At 42.6% G+C, this 21,374-nt stretch overlaps 1 protein-coding gene across 4 annotated transcripts in view; it reads right to left on the reverse strand.

The window, feature by feature from the left end:
- PLXNA2 (plexin A2) overlaps positions 1–21,374 on the reverse strand; it is a 398,388-nt gene that overhangs the window by 211,825 nt on the left and 165,189 nt on the right. The window contains exon 5 of one of the 4 annotated variants that reach the window (XM_028734450.2): positions 19,555–20,965. The exons of the other annotated variants lie outside the window; for them this stretch is intronic. Within the exon in view, the coding sequence (XP_028590283.2) occupies positions 20,762–20,965 (204 nt within the window). The 3' untranslated portion in view covers positions 19,555–20,761. Of the gene's footprint in view, positions 1–19,554; positions 20,966–21,374 lie in introns of those variants that run through there. 4 annotated transcript variants of the gene reach the window in all.

The raw sequence follows: 21,374 nt of genomic DNA on the forward strand, positions 1-21,374 counted from the left end.
TTCTACTGGGAAGCATTACTGTGCTGACTAGGCCTGGTTCTGGACTGCATTGTTTCTTTGAATAAAGAGTTAACTTCACTGAAACCATGCGAGTTATTGCTGACCTGCTCCTGGCACCCTCCCCTGTCATATAGCTGCCAAGAGCCTTCCTTGCCTCCCTCCACAAACCTCTAGGGGCTAGCAGGGCAAAACAAAGCATTTTGAAGGGAACTTGGACATGCACATGCATGTAGTATGTGCCTAGTTTTGTGTATCCTATCTGAAATGGACCTAGGAATGGACCACGGAAATCTATTTGAAATTCACCCACTCCCAACTTCAGCTCTGCCCCATTACTAAATGCTAGTATAATCCAAAGGCAGCAACAGCGATTCTATGGTTGCTTCCTAAAACAACCACAGTAAATTTATTTATTTAAAATAGCTCTAAGCCACCATTCACTGCAAGTGATCTCAGGGCAGGGTACAAGGAACAATTTAAATACATTATCAATAGCATGAATAGTTAGAGCAGATAAAACCGATCAATAAAATAAGTGCCTATAAAACAAGACAACTACATTTTGATGCCCGGTTTAAACATTAACCTCCTGCAAATGCCAGAATGAACAAACCTGTTTCAGCTTGCCTTGCAGACTTCAGGGATGAGAATATCTCATAGGGCAGGTTTCCAAAAAAGTCCCACACCTAGGAATGTAAGAAACTGCCTTACACTGAGTTAGGCCTCTGGTCCATCTACCTCAGTACTGCTTGCACTGACTGGCAGTGGCTTTCAAGAGTTTAATACAAAAGTCCTTCCCACCCAACTTGGAGATGTATCTGGGACCTTTGGCATACAAAATATGGAGCTCCCCCACGTAATGAACACCAATCCCATTCCAATAATGAAGGCATTTTGAGAAGTGCCCAGCCTGTCCAAGGAAGCTTATCCAGTATGAGAAAAGTGCCCTCTCAATAGTGTATCAATGATAGTGTTATCAGCACTATCATCATCACACATTTTTCATTCATCGCTTTGTATTTCGGTAGGTTCTGAAATTACAGCCCGACCTTTTCCAAATCCTAAAAATAATCCCCTTTATTCCTTTTAAATTATAGCATCAGCATAGTTTCCAGAACTGTATCAGATCATATGTATTTATACTGAAAGAGCTGAGAAACCACACGCTTGTACTTGGCTTGATTTTCATTAAAAGGAAACATTTATACTGAATAAAGAAACAGAAGACCACAGAGCAAGAAAAATATAAACAGCTAAAAAGATTGGATTGGCGAACTCTGTCCAAAATATATTCACCCATACCTTTGATGGCGATGTTATCAGTAGGGCCTTATTATCACCTCTCAGAATGTACATAAACCAGCCCAATTTCAAAGTCTGTGTGACTTAACATGAAATAATGTATTTTGACTTCCTCTTATGCCTGCCAATCTTCCACCCCCTCTTTTGTGACACACACCATTGCCTTGGTGTCAGTAACATACATAAGAAATAATATTTTCTTTCTGCTGAAGACCATGTAAAGCAGCCTTTATGCTCCAGCTCCCAGCTTACTCTGAAATGCTGGTAGTGACTCCTCCGCAGTTGAGTGCCCTGACAAATTCCCTTTTGGGCTGGCAATCCTCAGAGTTGGAAGATAACCATAATCTGATGCATAATCTCTTTCCTGCTGTCTTCTGGATGTACAAAAATAGCCCAATTTTGTCCAACAAGGAGAGACGAGCAATCACGGCAGGAAGATTGGATTTTAGATGGTAGCCTTGCCCAATTGCATAACCTTTCATGAGCACAGCAGAATCAAATTTGCTGGTACGAAATGGTTCATGCTGTGTGGGGGTTACTACTAAGTGAGGACAGCACTGCCAGATTTATCCTGAGAATGAATGTGTTGCCAAGAATATAGATCATTGCATACATCTTTGCAAAATATGAGCTGTGCAAGACTATCTCTATATCTTGAGGAGGAGCTTTGATAAAGACATGACATTGAAGTGATGGAGAGAGGTAGTGCTTTCTGAGCAATTCAGACAGCGCAGCAGAAGGTTGAGGTAGGGAGAGGAATGGGCGGAAGAAGAGAACAATGAGGGTTTCACCAGACAATATTTCATTTGAAAGTCTAACCTCATTATACCTGAAATAATATATATATATATATAAAACCATTTCCAATTCTCTTGTTAGGAATTCTGCTTAATAATTTAACCTCAGTTTCTTTTTATTCCCCACTTTATTCACACTCTCCCACGTCCTACCAGGCCAACACAGGTATATAGCTCATAAAAAGGGACTTTGGCTGCATCCGAACCCCATTTTCCTGGAAGTAAACTCGACTGAACTCAACAGAACTTACTTTTCAGTAGATAGGACTGTACTCTTAGACATTAACAACTATGTTCCATCAGCCCACATCCAAACATTCTTCCAATGTACTCTATGTGTGGCTTCTCTGAGTCCTCATCTGGAGGCTTCAGCTGGTGCAAAATGCTGTTTAAAAGCTTGTACCGGGTGCCAATCTACTACAGGGAAGGTTCTTGTATTGATTTACAAGGCCCTTAGTGCCTTAGGTGCATGTTACATTAGGACCAACCAGATATTTTTATTCCTACCCAATCTCTAAAGTCTCCAGGGGAGTCGCTGTTAGTGGTCCCCCATGGCTCAGATGCATGGCTTGTATCCACTAGGAGTCTTGCATTCAGTATTGTGGACCCAATTTCATAGAACGCCCAGCTGTGATCAGATTTTATAGTTAGTCTTTAGCTAATTTTATCTTTATTTGTTGAGCTTTATGTACACAGCTTAGAGACAATTGTAATTAAGCAGTATATAAATTACAGAAATAAAATAAATACTTGGCTTAGATAATTGCAATGTGGACAAAGGCAATGGTTTTGAAAGAAAGAAATTACCGTGTATTACCTGTTGGTAAAGGCCTATGGAACTCAATGAGACTTACTGAGTAGACATGTATGGGATTGCAGTCTCTGGCTGCAATCCTAAACACACCTGCTGAGAAGTAAGTCCCAATTAATAAAATGGGGCTTACTTTTGACTAAATACCCACAGAATTGTGCTTAGTTGTTTTTTCCAGTGATTTGTGTGTCTTTTGCCAGTCTCATATCAGGCTGGAAGAAATCAGAATGTTCTACAATGTTTTAAATTGTCATTGAAATCTCCAGGCAATGCTACAGATATCCACAGACAGGTTGCTAATCCTAAATGTATCACAGATAGAGGGAATTTAGACAATTTCTAAACTGTCTTGCAATGATTACATATTCACTACTGCCTCACTCACCACCAGAAGAGCATTTTCCTTTCAAAGCAACAGTATTAGCATAGAACACTCCAACTGATGCTGTGTTTGTCTGAGCTAATAAATCTCTTAAATTGGGAGAAGGAAGATTAGGAATTTGAATTTTATCCAAAAAGGCTTAAATCATCTGCTCAGTGAGAATTTTCTCAGAGGTTTGCCCCTGGGGACTGAAAGAGGATTTCCAGAAACCCTTTCCATCTACAACATTCAGTCTGGGATTTACACAATGACAGCAAATGGTTCTCAAAATTACTTCTGTGTTGGACTTCTTCATATATAAATTGTGCGTGCATTTAAAAACAACAACAGCCAGCCATGGTTCCAATCAGAAAGCAATCGTAGCATGCTGCAAAGGTATCATAATCCATCATTTGTCATGCTAAACACAGAAACATTATGCCCAACTCTCTGAGCAGAGCTCCTGTTGTCTGTAGAAAATGCAGTATGCTAGAATGACATTGTTTGTTTTAGACAATGACTACTACTCTCTCAACATCTGGGCACATCCTCTGACAGTCCTTCCAACACATAACTCATAAGTCAAAATTCTAAAGCACGCCATAGATTAGTTATGTGTTCACAGCGAGGTATCACTTCACTTTGTCAACGTGGGGCCCTCTAAATGTTGTGGGACTACAACTCCCACCAGCCCTACCCAGAATGGAATGCTGGCTGGGACTGATGGGAGTTGTAGTCCAACAACATATGCAGGGCACCAGACTGGTGATGGCTGATGGTATCATTACATTTGTGAAATAGTTGGCTGCTATTCTTACTATAAAAGGAGAAAATGACTTTCAAAGCCTATTAGTGGCAAATTGTGTACTACTACTTCATCCTCCCTCCCTCCTTCCTCCCTTCCCAACTGAATCTGAAATCTAAAATTGTGTGCCTAAGGCCCAGCAAGATTCTCACGGTGCTACTATTCTTGTCCTATCAGACACCTTCTGATGAACACTACATTCCACTCTCAGCAGGGACACTAGCAACTTGGCAGATTTAAAGTTGCAGGCTTAGCAGTGGGCACTGTTGATGCTGGCATCCTGCCCTCCTCACTTCCTTACTCCTATGAGCTTTGAGGTAGAGGGGAAGCCAGAATGTTTAGTCTGCCTGGCACATTCCTGGATTGCTAAAATAAATAGAAGATTATTAATGGAGCTGCTTTTCCTCAGCAACGTCGCCAGGAGATGCCAAAGTTATCAAGTGCCTCCTGAAGAATGTCGGGAGCTCTGTGGGGTACGGTCCAGAGTGACTCTTTATATAAGCAAACTCTCTCTCCCCCCCCCCCCGCTTTGGAGGGAACATAGATCTCGACTGCTAACCCAGGTTTTAGCTGCATAAGTTTTGTAGCCTCAATTCAGAAGACTTCCCAAAACAATAGCTGGCTTGGTATAAAAGAAATAAGACTGAGCTGCAGGCATAAATCTTTTCTCTGCCACCAACTCCCCAAATAGTTTTGGTCAAGTCACTCAGTAGCTGCATTCAAATGTAACGATAAGCCAAAGTTTTTGACTGATCGTGGTTTAGGGATGAGAAGAGTGCTGCTGCATGCTGCCCAATACATTGTAGGTCCCAGTTTGCTCTTCTGTGGGATAAACAACTTGACTTTCTGTTATGAACAGGGATTGTGGTTTGTGGCTTCCAAAAAATAGACTACAGCAGGCAGAGCAATCCAATCCCCTGGCCTCCACCAGCAGCAGAGTACCACTGGCAAGCAGTGCCCGCAATGCATTTGCCCAAGCGGCGAGTGCAATTGTCAGCAGTATCCCTGCTGAAAGGAGTCAAAAGAAACTACTGAAACAGGCTGGGGTGGGTAAGGGGCAGAGTGGGATGCTGAGCCAAACTTGTTGCCATCACATGGTGGCACAGGGTTCAATCTAGGACTCATTGCCATACTGGCCTGGCAGCAGTGGGGCTGTGAATGTGTCAGTGGATATGCCGCTCTATTAAGCCTGATTGTGGTTGTCCAGGGGATTAGATTGCATTTGAAGGTTGGCCAGTTATCCTTTTAGGCAGCATCAAACCATGATCCCTGGTTTGGTTGTAACGGGAAGCCAAGGTTTCCAGGTTTGTTTATTATGCTTGAGCCATATGAGGAGCAAAGTGAGAGTGATCAGCCAGCATGCATCAGTTACAATAAACCAAAAAGTCTGGCTCATCATTATGCACAGTCATTTACAGTGGTACCTTGGGTTAAGAACTTAATTCGTTCCAGAGGTCCGTTCTTCACCTGAAACTGTTCTTATCCTGAGGTACCACTTTAGCTAAGGGGGCCTCTTGCTGCCGCCGTGCCACCGCCGCACGATTTCTGTTCTCATCCTGAAGTAAAGTTCTTAACCCGAGGTACTACTTCAGGGTTAGCAGAGTCTGTAACCTGAAGCGTATGTAACCTGAAGCGTCTGTAACCCAAGGTACTACCGTACTCTTCTCTCCCTTTGAAAGATAGAGATAGTAAGACCACACTGTCTTTCAAAAATGTATGCATACATATGACAATTACAGTAATGGTGTAAAATTAATCTCAGATAAGATGTGATGACCGACCTCAATCTACTTCAAGAAGATGTTTTTACCTAAAACATGAAATCTGAAAGTATTTCAAAATCTTCTCAAGGATGCAATTTGAAGTGTCTTTTCTTGTTGTTGTTGTTTAGTCGTTTAGTCGTGTCCGACTCTTCGTGACCCCATGGACCAGAGCACGCCAGGCACTCCTGTCTTCCACCGCCTCCCGCAGTTTGGTCAGGCTCATGTTTGTAGCTTCGAGAACACTATCCAACCATCTCATCCTCTGTCGTCCCCTTCTCCTTGTGCCCTCCATCTTTCCCAACATCAGGGTCTTTTCCAGGGAGTCTTCTCTTCTCATGAGGTGGCCAAAGTATTGGAGCCTCAACTTCACGATCTGTCCTTCCAGTGAGCACTCAGGTCTGATTTCCTTAAGAATGGATGCGTTTGATCTTCTTGCAGTCCATGGGACTCTCAAGAGTTTCCTCCAGCACCATAATTCAAAAGCATCAATTCTTCGGCGATCAGCCTTCTTTATGGTCCAGCTCTCACTTCCATACATCACTACTGGGAAAACCATGGCTTTAACTATACGGACCTTTGTTGGTAAGGTGATGTCTCTACTTTTTAAGATGTTGTCTAGATTTGCCATCGCCTTTCTCCCAAGGAGCAGGCGTCTTTTAATTTCGTGACTGCTGTCACCATCTGCAGTGATCATGGAGCCCAAGAAAATAAAATCTCTCACTGCCTCCATTTCTTCCCCTTCTATTTGCCAGGAGGTGATGGGACCAGTGGCCATGATCTTCGTTTTTTTGATGTTGAGCTTCAGACCATATTTTGCGCTCTCCTCTTTCACCCTCATTAAAAGGTTCTTTAATTCCTCCTCACTTTCTGCCATCAAGGTTGTGTCATCTGCATATCTGAGGTTGTTGATATTTCTTCCGGCGATCTTAATTCCGGCTTGGGATTCATCCAGCCCAGCCTTTCGCATGATGAATTCTGCATATAAGTTAAATAAGCAGGGGGACAATATACAGCCTTGTCGTACTCCTTTCCCAATTTTGAACCAATCAGTTGTTCCATATCCAGTTCTAACTGTAGCTTCTTGTCCCACATAGAGATTTCTCAGGAGACAGATGAGGTGATCAGGCACTCCCATTTCTTTAAGAACTTGCCATAGTTTGCTGTGGTCCACACAGTCAAAGGCTTTTGCATAGTCAATGAAGCAGAAGTAGATGTCTTTCTGGAACTCTCTAGCTTTCTCCATAATCCAGCGCATGTTTGCAATTTGGTCTCTGGTTCCTCTGCCTCTTCTAAATCCAGCTTGCACTTCTGGGAGTTCTCGGTCCACATACTGCTTAAGCCTGCCTTGTAGAATTTTAAGCATAACCTTGCTAGCGTGTGAAATAAGTGCAATTGTGCGGTAGTTGGAGCATTCTTTGGCACTTCCCTTCTTTGGGATTGGGATGTAGACTGATCTTCTCCAATCTTCTGGCCACTGCTGAGTTTTCCAAATTTGCTGGCATATTGAGTGTAGCACCTTAACAGCATCATCTTTTAAAATTTTAAATAATTCAGCTGGAATATCATCACTTCCACTGGCCTTGTTATTAGCAATGCTTTCTAAGGCCCATTTGACTTCACTTTCCAGGATGTCTGGCTCAAGGTCAGCAACCACACTACCTGGGGTATACGAGACATCAATTTCTTTCTGGTATAGTTCCTCTGTGTATTCTTGCCACCTCTTCTTGATGCCTTCTGCTTCTGTTAGGTCCTTTCCACTTTTGTCTTTTATTATGGAAATCTTTGTACAAAATGTTCCTTTCATATCTCCAATTTTCTTGAACAGATCTCTGGTTCTTCCCATTCTATTGTTTTCCTCTATTTCTTTGCATTGCTCGTTTAAGAAGGCCTTCTTGTCTCTCCTTGCTATTTTTTGGAAATCTGCATTCAATTTCCTGTATCTTTCACTATCTCCCTCGCATTTTGCTTGCCTTCTCTCCCCCGCTATTTGTAAGGCCTCGTTGGACAGCCACTTTGCATTCTTGCATTTCCTTTTCATTGGGATGGTTTTAGTTGCTGCCTCTTGTATAATGTTACGAGTCTCCATCCATAGTTCTTCAGGCACTCTGTCCACCAAATCTAAATCCTGAAACCTGTTCCTCACTTCCACTGTGTATTCATAAGGGATTTGACTTAGATTGTATCTTACCGGCCCAGTGGTTTTTCCTACTTTCTTCAGTTTAAGCTTGAATTTTGCTATAAGAAGCTGATGATCTGAGCCACAGTCAGCTCCAGGTCTTGTTTTTGCTGACTGTATAGAGCTTCTCCATCTTTGGCTGCAGAGAATATAATCAATCTGATTTCGATGCTGCCCATCTGGTGATGTCCATGTGTAGAGTCGTCTCTTGTGTTGTTGGAAAAGCGTGTTTGTGATGACCAGCTTGTTCTCTTGACAGAACTCTATTAGCCTTTGCCCTGCTTCGTTTTGAACTCCAAGGCCAAACTTGCCAGTTGTTCCTTTTATCTCTTGATTCCCTACTTTAGCATTCCAATCCCCTATTATGAGCAGAACATCCTTCTTTGGTGTCATTTCTATAAGGTCTTGTAAGTCTTCATAGAATTGGTCAATTTCAGTTTCTTCAGCACCAGTAGTTGGTGCATAAAGTGTCTTTTCTAGTAGCCACTAAATCTTTACATGTCCTTTGTCCTTTGGAATTGAAATCATTAACAGATATACAGAGAGCAAAGTGACTGCTTTTTTAAAAAAATTATGTTTTTTTCTCCATCTGCTTGATCTCATCTCACTATTTCTACACCGAATGCTAGTGTTTTACATGGCATTTGGGACTTTCACAGCATCTAGAATGGCATTTTGGGGGAAAGCCAGTAATAGCAACATGTATTAGCAGTATGTAAAGGAAATGCCCTCCTCTCAGTAGTGAAGGAAAGAACGTCCAGGCCAGAGGCGATCCTTTGGTTTCCATCAACGTGCAGGTGGTTCTGCATATGACAACTTTCCATGCATCCCTGCTGAGTCTTCATGGATCAGCTTAATGAGTCTCAGCAACCAGGAGAGGGTCTGTGTGCCTCTTACATTCACTCCCTGCAAACTTCATAATAATAAAGTGATACACTATACCGTATCCCTTTTCCCATTTCACCCTTCACTGGATCATTTTATGCATCTATTCCCATTGCTAATTCAAACTAATTAAAATATAAAATGGAATAATTTGTGCAATTTCAAAGCTCCCTTCTCCATATTGTGAGTTATGTTTCTTTTCTGTTAGCGCCCAGCGTGAACAATTCCCCTTCCTCACCGGCTGACTAGCCGCCAAACTCATTTACTGAAAAGCCTCTAACAGTACAGTACTGAAAAGGAATAGGAAAGGAAGTCCTGATAGAGAGAGAACAAGGAGTCTGAGGTTTGCTTTTAAATTTCATAGTTGAGCACTTTTTGAATTGGGCAATGGGACATTTCAGCTTTGTCCTTTAAGTAATTACCTGACTTGAGAATATAGTTTCCTACCTTGTTATTCTTATTCTTATGAAAAGGGAGGGAGAGTGACAGTAAAAATGGATCTGTTTATCACTTTCTAAACTAGCAGCTGCTAGTCACTGTGTGTTTTCATATATCCCAGTGGGGAACTATGTCCTCTAGGCCTCCACATTTGGCCCACCAGGTCATTTTGGTCAAGCCACACCCTTAAACTTAACAAGGCTGCTATTTATTCAGTTTACCATGGAATGTGTAACTAAAGTTTTAAAATGTTCAATTTCAAAAATAAGAATAAACAGAGCAATACTACTGTTGTTTCCTGCCCCCCTCCCATACATCACAAGCACACCACCATTTAAGTGGTGTCATGGTCCGAGTGTTGGACTAGGGCCTGGGAGATTAGGGTTCACATCCCCACTCAGCCATGAAGCTTACTGGGTGACTTTGAACTTGTCACCGGCTCTCAGCCTAACCTACCTCACAGAATTGTTGTGAGGATCACAGGAAAAGGAATTGAGCCCTACACTTCTCTTGCAGGAAAGATGGAATATAAACAGGTAAAAGGTAAAGGTACCCCTGCCTGTACGGGCCAGTCATGTCCGACTCTGGGGTTGCGCGCCCATCTCGCTTAAGAGGCCGGGGGCCAGCGCTGTCCGGAGACACTTCCGGGTCACGTGGCCAGCGTGACTAAACTGCTCTGGCGAGCCTGCACCAGCGCAGAACACGGAAACGCCGTTTACCTTCCCGCTATAAAGTGGTACCTATTTATCTACTTGCACTTAAGGGTGCTTTCGAACTGCTAGGTGGGCAGGAGCTGGGATCGAACGACGGGAGCTCACCCCGCCGCGGGGATTTGAACCGTCGACCATACGATCCCTATGGGATCCCGCGTCCCTATAAACACATTAAATAGGTAAATAAATTAAATTCAAATAGAAGAAGAAAGCTGTCAAGGAAAAAAAGACCCTTCTTTAAAAAATGTAAGTCCTGTATGCTAATATAGAACCCTCATCCTACTTGCTGCTATTAGCACTCCACAACCTCTCATCCTAATTTCTTTTTCCCTGAACCAGAACAGACAATAGACATGGTCCTGGCTGGAAGAAATGCATCTAGGGAGAGGGGATGTAAGCCACAGAAGTGTAAAGAGTTACAAATTATTCACCCACCCACTTTGCCAGCTCCATCAAGCTTTTTCCTCCATCAGCTGTTACCAGGCAGCAGCCAGTTCTGTCAGGTTACAGCACAGGGAGGGAAGGGAAGCAGTGTTGCCATCTTCTCAGTTGCTGGTCAGCACCATCTGCTTCCCACATCAACTGTCACCTGACATTTGCCATTTCACCAGCCTATAGCAGAGGGAAAGAGGGGAAGCAGCGCTTCTCCATTGGATCTGCTGAGAGACCAGACATCTTTAGCTCCTCTCCTTGAAGATTTCCTTTCCAGCTAGTTGTTAAGTAAACTTTGTAAGGGGATCTGTGGTCCTGAGTTTGCACCTCCCTTTCAAATGGCTTTTCCTTTTGTTTTGTGTATTTTGTCTACCTGAGGGCATGAAACTGTCTTCTTATTTATCTTGTAAGCTGCTCTGAGAGCCCTTTGCAGCCAAGCAGCAGGGTAAAAATACTTCAAATTATAAACAAATAAAAGTGGGCACCCAACTGTCTTTTCAGAGTAGTTTTGTGTTTAAACATGTGGAACTGCTGCTGTTAGGGTTTGACTTGGTTCTTAGAAGAATGACAACAGCAGCTGTAAGTTAAATGTATGAGGTTGCATTAAAGTGCCTTGTTCTCATTTTGCCAGAGAAAAGGGGAGAATTAAGCAAATCAAAGCAGTCACAGTATACCAAATCTCAGACATGCATCCATACTATACATTTAAAGCACATTTAAAGCACATGGTTTTTGCCAAAGAATCAAGGGAACTGCAGTTTACCCACCAGAGAGCTACAATTTCCAGCACTCATATCAAACTACTGTTCCCATGATTCTTTGGGGAAAGCTATGTGCTTTAAATGTATGGTGTGGATGTGACTCAAGTGGTTGTAGGGAAAAAAACATGGATTTTAAGTATTCTCCATTGAGAAAAGCCAAAGCCATTTCGCCATTACTTCTGCATTGGCATTGGTAGAAACTATGCTTCCCTTATGAGAAAGCTAGAAACATTTCAGCATGGTGACTGCTGATCGGACAATTAAACAACAGGAATGTGATAAAAATGGGAAAGGAAATGAACATCAAGGCAAGTTCATGCTGGGAACCTTGGGGCTCAGATAGACAGGTGGGAAAGGATTAAGCGGGGAATTAAAAGTGAGTAATTCTAAACAACATTAAAAAGAGAGACTGAAATGCTGCATAAAGCATTGCACTTTCTGAAAAGCCAGTGCACTCAGAGCAAAGACATTAACAGTAATTTCTGCTATAATAAATTCATGTTGGATTTTCCTCATTCAAAAGGAGAAAACCAGCTTTAACCTCTCATCCCCTCAATCACGTGTAGTCTGCAAATTATGTGATAATATTAAACACAGACAAACACATAGCCATGTGGTTTGAAAGACAGACGCAGAGCTTACAGTAATACTTTGCTGAATGGCCCCTGTTGAACAGACAATAATGTCCATGGGATATTGTGATTGTGTGCACGCGTGTGCAAATTGAGTGACAATTCAGAAATGTCCTAAGATTGACTTAGGCAAGGACAAGTGCTAGCGCTCTTAAAATCGGACAAATTATCTGCTAGCAGAGAAAAATGAAGCAGTATGTTATCCCACCTGCTTATGCTCTTTTTTTAGATCAATTAAAAGTAATTAAAACGTCTTGCTTGTCAGGTAGCTTCTCTTAAATGACCTCAGACTAATTTTAGCCAGATTTCTCTATTACGTCTGAGTGATTACAGGAAAAAGAGAACCTGGAAGTTTAATCTAAAAGTCGAATGCCATAATGAGAGGGGAAAGGGCAGTAATGAACCAACAGGAGCATCCTTCTTTGCCAATCCCTCTCTAACCAAGGACTTCCTCAACAAGAAGCCATACCAGCCCAGTTTTCATCCCTATAAGGCAGCAGCAGTATCCTTGTAGTCACTGATCTGTATCTTGAAACTGACAGCGGAAATTATATCTTGCTAAGCCTATTCGATTTTTTAGTCCTCTTCGATACACTTGATCATGAGGTGACATGAAAGTAGGATTTGACAAGAGTCAGGACTGCTCTTGAGTGGATCCGCTCACACAGTAAGATCTGTCCTCTGTGCTTCCTAGGGGGATCCATCTTGTTCGCACTTGGGCCTACTATGCACACTGGGTACAGCTTTTTTTCTTTTTTAAATGAACCCAGTGTCTTCCATGAAGCTGGAAAGACCTTCTTAGAGGACTGGGTCCCTTCTAAAGAGCAGGAGTGACTGCATAGCATCCTCATCACACTAGGAAACCAGGTCCACTACTGCCCCAAAGCTTTTTATTGGGCTAATGCAGTTCTCAAGCCACTCCTATCATAGACTTTCCTTAAGCTTAATTTCCTGTAGTTTAATTTCTTATAAACTAGTGTTATGGGGAATCTATGACCCTCCAGATGTTGCAAAACACCAGCTCTCATCAACTGCAGCCAGAATAGCCAGTGGCCAGGAATTATGGGAGTTATAGTCCAGCTGGTATAAGTCAGAAGACTTCGTGATATCTTCCTGGATATCTGCTTTGGCCTCTTCTACATTTGTGTGAACAGTAGCAGAGTGGAGTGGTGCCATGGCACTAGCCTCCCAACACTGGTGCTGCTGCTTACTGGGGTGGGGGTGGATGGGCAGGGTTAGGCAGGGGTGAGATGGACTGCTACTTTTAAGGGATCCATTAATTCTATTCAAAACTCTATTTAAATGCTTCAGGTGGGTATGCTCAGAATCTGAAAATATTCATTTTAATTTCCACTCAAGGGGAAACATTTGTAAATGCAGGTTTCTGACCCAATTACAATTCTTTCTTTTCTTCCTTTTGCACGTCTACACAAAGTGCAGATTTATTTAAATTCTGAACTGTGTGTACATGACCGGTAAGTGCCTTAACATCTTGCCTTAACACAGAACTTGGCAAGATTGGAAAAGGTATAGGTATTTCATTTTTTTTAAGTATGCCTTGAATTCCATTAAGATGAGAGAGCCTATAGCTTCAGCTCTCAATACGTAAGCCAAACCGTTACTTTTTTAAAGCCTGTTCCAACTGCAATCAATCTCAACCTTATGTATTCCACCCATCCAGCATAATCATTATCAGAAGAGATATCTCACCGGAATGGGTGTAAACATTGAGCAAAATATATTTGATTAACTTAACAACAACAGAGCTCCCTGGTTTCAGTGCAGCAACTATATTCATGATCATGTATAGAAAACCATCTGGAAAAGCAGTTTAACTTCAAATTTAAAATGGTTTGAGTTTTACCCTCCTCATTTTATTTCCCAGCTCTTTCCATCCTTATGCATTTCTGCTGGTTTATCTCACTTCTTTTCAGGACACTAGGAACATTTATGGCCTTCCTGATCAATTGATGGCCCTTCTTTACTTTTCTTCGCCCTCAACCCAATCCTAAATGCTTGTAAATCGTCTGGGCATCTAGCATTTACTCCTTGTCCAACCCCCCCACCCCACCCCCATGCCGGACTCACCAGCCAGAAAATCCAGCTCAAACACAAAGCTGTTTTCATGGGACTTACACATTTTAGGGCACAGAGTTTCATTACAATTTACTTCCAGAGGCTCCTGTGCCTCTGTGGCTCCCGACACTAAAACATTTGCTAGGCAATTACTTCACAACCAGCAAAGGGTGCTTTGAGAGGTGACAAAAAATAGATACGCATATGACAACAGCTTTCTTTACAAGAAATTCTGATAGTGTGGTGTGGAACAGTAGCGTAGCAGTGGGCCAAAAATAAAATTAATAACATTTGTCCTAGGAAATATGGTCTGGAGCATTTCCTAGGTAAGAGGTACAAGCTGTCCAAATTTCAGAAAAAGATGAGTTAAAGCAATTTAGAAATTGGAGGTAGGTGGTATGGTACATCATGCAGAGTCAAGGCCAAGTCACACAGTAGGGCTCTAACTCCACACAGGCAGCAGAAAGCAATAGGCTCCACTTCTGGTCATATGAGCACTCATGGGCACATCTACAAGATGCACACACAAGGCAATTGTAGCTCAATGGATCTTGCACAAATATAATAGCATCCACTAGCAAGATAGCAATGATTGTCCTCTCCCTTTAGCTCAGGTGTCTGGCAGACTTCCACTGGAGGGCAGGGGAAGTTGGATTTTAATTCAGGTCTTTCAAGTGGCTTCTCACATGGAGGCCATAAAGGAAGAAATGTGGTCTGCCAAGAATAAGCAAACTGGAGCAGTAGTGCTCAAGAAAATAAAATTTAACAACTAGTGTTCTGGGAGATACTGACGACAACTTGCCCTGAGTACTGTACATTCATCCTCAGACTAGCACTAAATCTTGAAAATGCACAACACATACTGTATTTTCAGAAATCCCTGAAGAATGGAGCAGCAACATTAGTCAATTAACTGAACCGATTAATTGATTAAGCATTTTGTGTTGTGTTTAATAAAAGTGTTGCAAGAAATAAGCTCCAAGGAAAAGCATTATTTGCCTTGAAGGGAAAGAAAAAGGATTGTGTGTGTGTTGTGGGAGAAAATCTGGGCCCAGAGAGGCACTGAAATTCAGTTGTTGGTTTGCAGTTTAGTATCAGGATGCTTTTGGACCATGCAGTAAATAAAATACAATAATCAACCAACATTTACAGTAGTGGCAGGTCTGATGGGACAGAGCCACCAAGCCACCTACTTGACATTAGTTCAGCCTACTTGGATCTGCTGGATTAAACCGGAGGAAGTATAAATGACTATTAGTAACAACAGCTAAATGGAACTTCCATAAGCAGAGGGAGTGAATCTCTGAATACTAGCAGCAAGACTGCAAACAATGTAAGGGTAAAATAATATCTTGGACTCTGCAGATGATATAGTGAGCCGGAAAGGTCCTTTTATCACACTTTTATCTTTATAATTCTTTTTATTCATAAACATATTCAATCAGATAATCCACCAGTTAATTGACTAAAACTCATTTGAAATGAACCAAGATTTATTATTGAAGTGAGTAACAGTCCTAGTAAAGAAAAAAACAACATTTATTTGCTATATTTTCAGATTGAGACTGAAGCACTCCTATGCAAATGTATAGTGTTTCCCCTGTATCTTTAAATATTTCCAAATTTTGGGAACACACTTTTAATCTCTTTGCAGCCCTGCCAATTATTGGAATGGTCTTGCTGACAAACATAGCCAGAATTGTAGGTGTTCACATCATTCAAGAAGAAACCAACCCTCCCAGCATTAATGTAACAGAGTCCAAAAACGCCTTTGTCTTTCCCAGAACTTTTCTTTCTTACTTTTCAAAACAGCAACAAGACTATGAAGTCAACATCAATGTAAGTTGCTGTGAGACTTTGTGACAGGGCACCAGGTGCAAGTTCTAATTACAGGCTCTTGGAACTCGCATTCCTATGGAGCTTTTCTGTATAGAGTTGGCAGGATTTTATTTTTATTAGTAAATGTCAATTCCCACATTCCTGCACACATCACTGAAACAGATCCCTTGATAACAATTGAAATTTACTGATAGACAAAACGATGAATGCTACACAAACATATTCGCAAGCGTTCCCAAAATAGAAAAACTAGCAAGGAAAGTTTAGATTGTTTTTGGAGGATTTCTGGGGATTTGGATTGCTTTTAAAACCCATTTACCGTCTTTACTACACACACAAGTGTGTCTTGATTCCATCTTTTCTGATGAAAAATATTGGAATGGGGGGGGGACATGGTGGGAGGACTCACTGGAATCTGTTTTAATACAAGGTTTTATAATACAGTCGTACGTCACATGCTTTTATTATTCAAAATATTTATTGGCTGACTTCCTGAGCAAAGTACGTACAACACAGCTTTAATGATGAAAAACATCCACTGTACAACAGTAATACAAAATAAAAATACAAATTTATTTCTACAAGTATCCCAGCACTAAAAGCTAACTGGGCCAGCAATATATTTAGTTATGCATGGTCTGTAGGTACGTCTCCATTAGCCTCTGCAGAGAGGAGTTTGTGATGGTGATCTGCTATGCCATGGTCTATGCCCAGGTGGGCAGAAAGCTCTGAAAGGTCTGATGCAGGGCAATATGCCAGTAGTTTTGGATCCACAAGATCCAAATCCTCAAAATCCTCCAAGGACCCTGATCCTCCACACACCCCTCCAATCTAAATTGAATACAAAACTACCACCTCCCTGTCTTCCACTCTGCCTGGCGTAAGCCAGGCAGGCTTGAGATGCAGCAGTGGGTCTGCAACCCCTCAGCCCCACTGAGGTTTGTTCTGCCCCAAAACAAAATGAAGAAGCTACAGAAAATTATAGCTCCTATCTATACTGTAGATTTATGCCACACTCAAATCAAGATTCAAGAGGCTGCCATCTTCATGAGATGAGCATACAGGGCCTTCATTTTTTGTAAATTGCTGCTTGCCCTCTTCCAGTGATTTTGGAGATTCTAGCAGCAAGTATCCTGAATCTGATGTCTTATTGACCCTTGCGGTTAATCTTCACACCTCTCACTTCCAGTGGCTATCTTGGTACAAAGGTACAATCCAATGCATGTCTGCTTTGGGTTCAATGGGACCCCCAGGTAAGTGCACATAAGAGGAGTGGGGAACCTCAGGCTAGGGTCCACATGTAGCCCTCTAAGCCTCTTCTGTCTTCCCCCAGCCCAAATCTCTTCTTGGTCCTGTTCCATGTCCTCCTCAACCAGCTGGAATGTCTCCTTGCACTGTGATAATGCATCTTGCTTGTCTGGATAAAGAGATGGTTGTAGGCATGTAGAAACCTCTGATGCGTGTAACTACTGGAATGTAGCCCACTATACATAGGTATGAATTGCATCCACTACTTCACCCACTTTTTGCCACCAGTGTGTAGCTCATAAGAAGTTCTGGTCCTCAGGCTGAAAAAGGCCCCTAGGACTGCAGCCATTTATACTTTCAAGGCTGCCATCGTATTTGTGTTTGTTGGGAAGTAAGAGCCACTATACGAAGAGGGTATTATTTCTAAGCAAACTTCCAGATAATTTCTCTAATTGTCCACAGCCATATCCTGTTCCCTGTTCCAACCATATAGCAAAATTTTGTATTCTTATTAAGCTGCAAATGAGTCCCCTTTATGTTGTAAATGGAGTGAAATAAGTTCAGGTTTAATAAGAAATAATGTACTGCATATATTAAAATTTTCTCAAAATGTCCTTTAAGAAAAGGGTGTCTGGGGAATTCACAATGGCTTCAAAATTTCCAGAAATTTATATCTCTAACTGAAATTAATGGAAGTTTCTGAAATAATAATAATAATAATAATAATAATAATAATAATAATAATAATAATTTATTATTTATACCCCGCCCATCTGGCTGGGCCTCCCCAGCCACTCTGGGCGGCTTCCATAAAAACCAAAAATACAGTAAAATCACATGTTAAAAACTTCCCTGAACAGGGCTGCCTTAAGATGTCTTCTGAATGTTAGGTAGTTGTTTATCGCTTTGACATCTGCTGGAAGGGCGTTCCACAGGGCGGGCGCCACTACCGAGAAGGCCCTCTGCCTGGTTCCTTGTAGCTTTGCTTCTCGCAATGAGGGAACCGCCAGAAGGCCCTCGGCGCTGGACCTCAGCGTCCGGGCAGAATGATGGGGGTGGAGACGCTCCTTCAGGTATACTGGACCGAGGCCGTTTAGGGCTTTAAAGGTCAGCAGCAACACTTTGAATTGTGCTCGGAAACGTACTGGGAGCCAATGCAGGTCTTTCAAGACCGGTGTTATATGGTCTCGGCGGCCGCCCCCAGTCACCAGTCTAGCTGCCGCATTCTGGATTAATTGTAGTTTCCGAGTCACCTTCAAAGGTAGCCCCACGTAGAGTGCATTGCAGTAGTCCAAGCGGGAGATAACCAGAGCATGCACCACTCTGGCGAGACAGTCCGCAGGCAGATAGGGTCTCAGCCTACGTACCAGATGGAGCTGGTAAACAGCTGCCCTGGACACAGATTTAACCTGTGCCTCCATGGACAGCTGTGAGTCCAAAATGACTCCCAGGCTGCGCACCTGGTCCTTCAGGGGCACAGTTACCCCATTCAGGACCAGGGAATCCTCCACACCTGCCCGCCTCCTGTCCCCCAAAAACAGTACTTCTGTTTTGTCAGGATTCAATCTCAATCTGTTAGCCGCCATCCATCCTCCAACCGCCTCCAGACACTCATGCAGGACCTTCACCGCCTTCACTGGTTCTGATTTAAAAGAGAGGTAGAGCTGGGTATCATCGGCATACTGATGAACACCCAGCCCAAACCTCCTGATGATCTCTCCCAGCGGCTGCATGTAAATGTTGAAAAGCATTGGGGAGAGGACAGAACCCTGAGGCACCCCACAAGTGAGAGCCCAGGGGTCTGAACACTCATCCCCCACCACCACTTTCTGAACACGGCCCAGGAGGAAGGAGCGGAACCACTGTATGACAGTGCCCCCAGCTCCCAGCCCCTCAAGACGGTCCAGAAGGATGCTATGGTCGATGGTATCAAACGCCGCTGAGAGATCCAGCAGAACTAGGAAACAGCTCTCACCTTTGTCCCTAGCCCGCCGGAGATCATCAACCAGTGCGACCAAGGCAGTTTCAGTCCCATGATGAGGCCTGAATCCCGACTGGAAGGGATCCAAAAAGCACTGCTCTGTTGATAGTGGGAAATATCACCTTGCACTCTTAATCTTCAGCCCTTATAGCAATTAAAACAATTAATGACACATCTCATAATTGCCTGCAATTATGAAACTTTAAACGGACAGAAACGGATACAATGCTTACATTTCTCCTTAGTACTATTATGCATTGCAAGGGCAATATATTTTCTCCATGCTAGCTTGAGTAACCCCCCACCCCATTTTCTTAACTCTGATCAGGTCAACCTTAAAATAGCCTCATTTTTTTGGCTCTGTAATCTTGCAGTGTTTGGGTGATCTTAGTTGAGCAGTGGTGTTCGGCAATTGCCGATTTTAAATTTGCCTAAATTTAAATGAATTCACATGTGCAAATTACAGACACAACAGCAGGCTTGGTGAGGAGGCAGCTCCCCCCCCCCCCCCCCCGGATGAAGTGGCAATACTATGTAGATGTAGATTAGTATGCCTAGCTTCACTCAGGAGGGTAAAGAGATACCCTCCAGCTGTACTGGAATAAATTGCATACCAAACTTTGGTATTGGGTAATGAGCAGAAAACCCATCTATTCCCTCATGTCTTCCCTTTCACAACTTCTTGGAATGACTCCCCCATAGCAAATGCTAATTACCTGGTCCAATGAAAACTTCCTGGGATTGGCCTGAGGGGATCTATCGCTTTCACAAACCTTGGCAATTTATGTAAAGTTTTTTCATGGCAATAAGGTTTCCTTGAACTGAACTATGTATGTAACCTTTCTGTGGCTCTTCTCTGGCTGCAGTTAAAAGAAGTACACCCCTCCACCCTTTTAATTCAAATAACCTTCAAGAGTCAATGTTCCCACCTCTTCCATACAGAGTTCACCTGCCTCCCCTAGGCTTGGTGTAAGAAGGCCTATCATTTATACAGGCAGGGGCCCAGCCTTCCCTCTGCTTTGACTGTCTTGCCCTTCTCCCTGCAACGTGAGGAGAATCTTTAGGGCATGGCATTAATCTTCTCCCACCTCCCGCCGAGTGACAGGCGTGAGTGCAGCTCTGTTCATAATATTCTGCATAAGGGTCTCTGAACTACATCAAGCCAGTGTAAAAATGTCACATAAGCCATGAGAAATCATTTCAGGTGCTCTATTGTTCACTTATTCTCTCTCTCTCTCTTTCAAGAATTATTTCCACAGGTGAAGCCAAGGAAGGAGAACAACCTATGTTTCCTAAATAAAGCATTAGGCAGGATTTGGGAACAACAAGGTCCCAAGTTTACAGCACAGCCTCTTTGAGCTACTCAAGCAATGGAAAAGAGCTGTCGTGCAGTGTGAACAAGCCATACTCAAAGGAAGAAGTGATGTCAAGAGGCTTTATGTGGAAAGGAGGGTTAAGGGTAAGGTATACAGAAGAGGAACTGTGTGCATAGAAAGTAGTTGTTCAAATGACAGATCAGTGATCCATCACAAAAACTCTAAAGGTGGTGGTGGTGAGGCATTAAACCACAGCAGAACTAGTATTAATACATGGTTGCCCACAGTCGCCAGAGAAATCCTCAAGAGTCCTAAGAATGGGGCAGAAAAGTTTAAGCCTCTTTCACAGTGGACAAAAACCTCCAAAAAACCAGAGGCAGATTTTGGTACAGCACTAGTATACTCAGAAGGAAGTCCACTTAATATCAGTGGGATTTGCTTCCCAGTATGGAGGTTGGGGACCACAGCAGGATCAATCTGCCTCCACTATGCGGGCTGGTGGCAATCCCTGGACATTTACAAGTGTTCTGCTGTTGTTTTCTCTTTAACCCCTCAAACTGTTGTGTAATCACTGAGTGCAACTCCAGGTGCAACATGCCCGATTGTGTATCCTCAGGGTTCATTAATTTCTGCAGAAGCAAGCAAAAAATAAAAATAAAAATAAATCACTAGCAGAAATAGCAGCAAGGACCCAGGATTCAGCGCTGTATTTTCTTTAGAAAGCACACACATAAAAACATGCTAATTGAATTTGGATGTTTTTGAGAAACGCAAGGCAGCTCATGCTGAGAAGCAAGCTAAAAATGGCTCCTCACAAATTCTCTCAGTGCAGATGTGCCAGTGGGCCTCAGTTTTGCCTACAACAGTCGCTGCAATTTCTAGCTTCACTGACACAGCATATCACCCTGTGTCAGCGATCTTCATCCTGAGTTGCAGAATCACCTGCTGCTATTCCACATATGCAGAAGCACAAACAGCTTTGCTTCTCTGTCAGAGACAATTTATAGCGCATTATTTTAAGTATGGATGCTGTGAAAC

This window comes from Podarcis muralis, chromosome 5 (genome assembly GCF_964188315.1).
Source record: "Podarcis muralis chromosome 5, rPodMur119.hap1.1, whole genome shotgun sequence".
NCBI lineage: Eukaryota > Metazoa > Chordata > Lepidosauria > Squamata > Lacertidae > Podarcis > Podarcis muralis.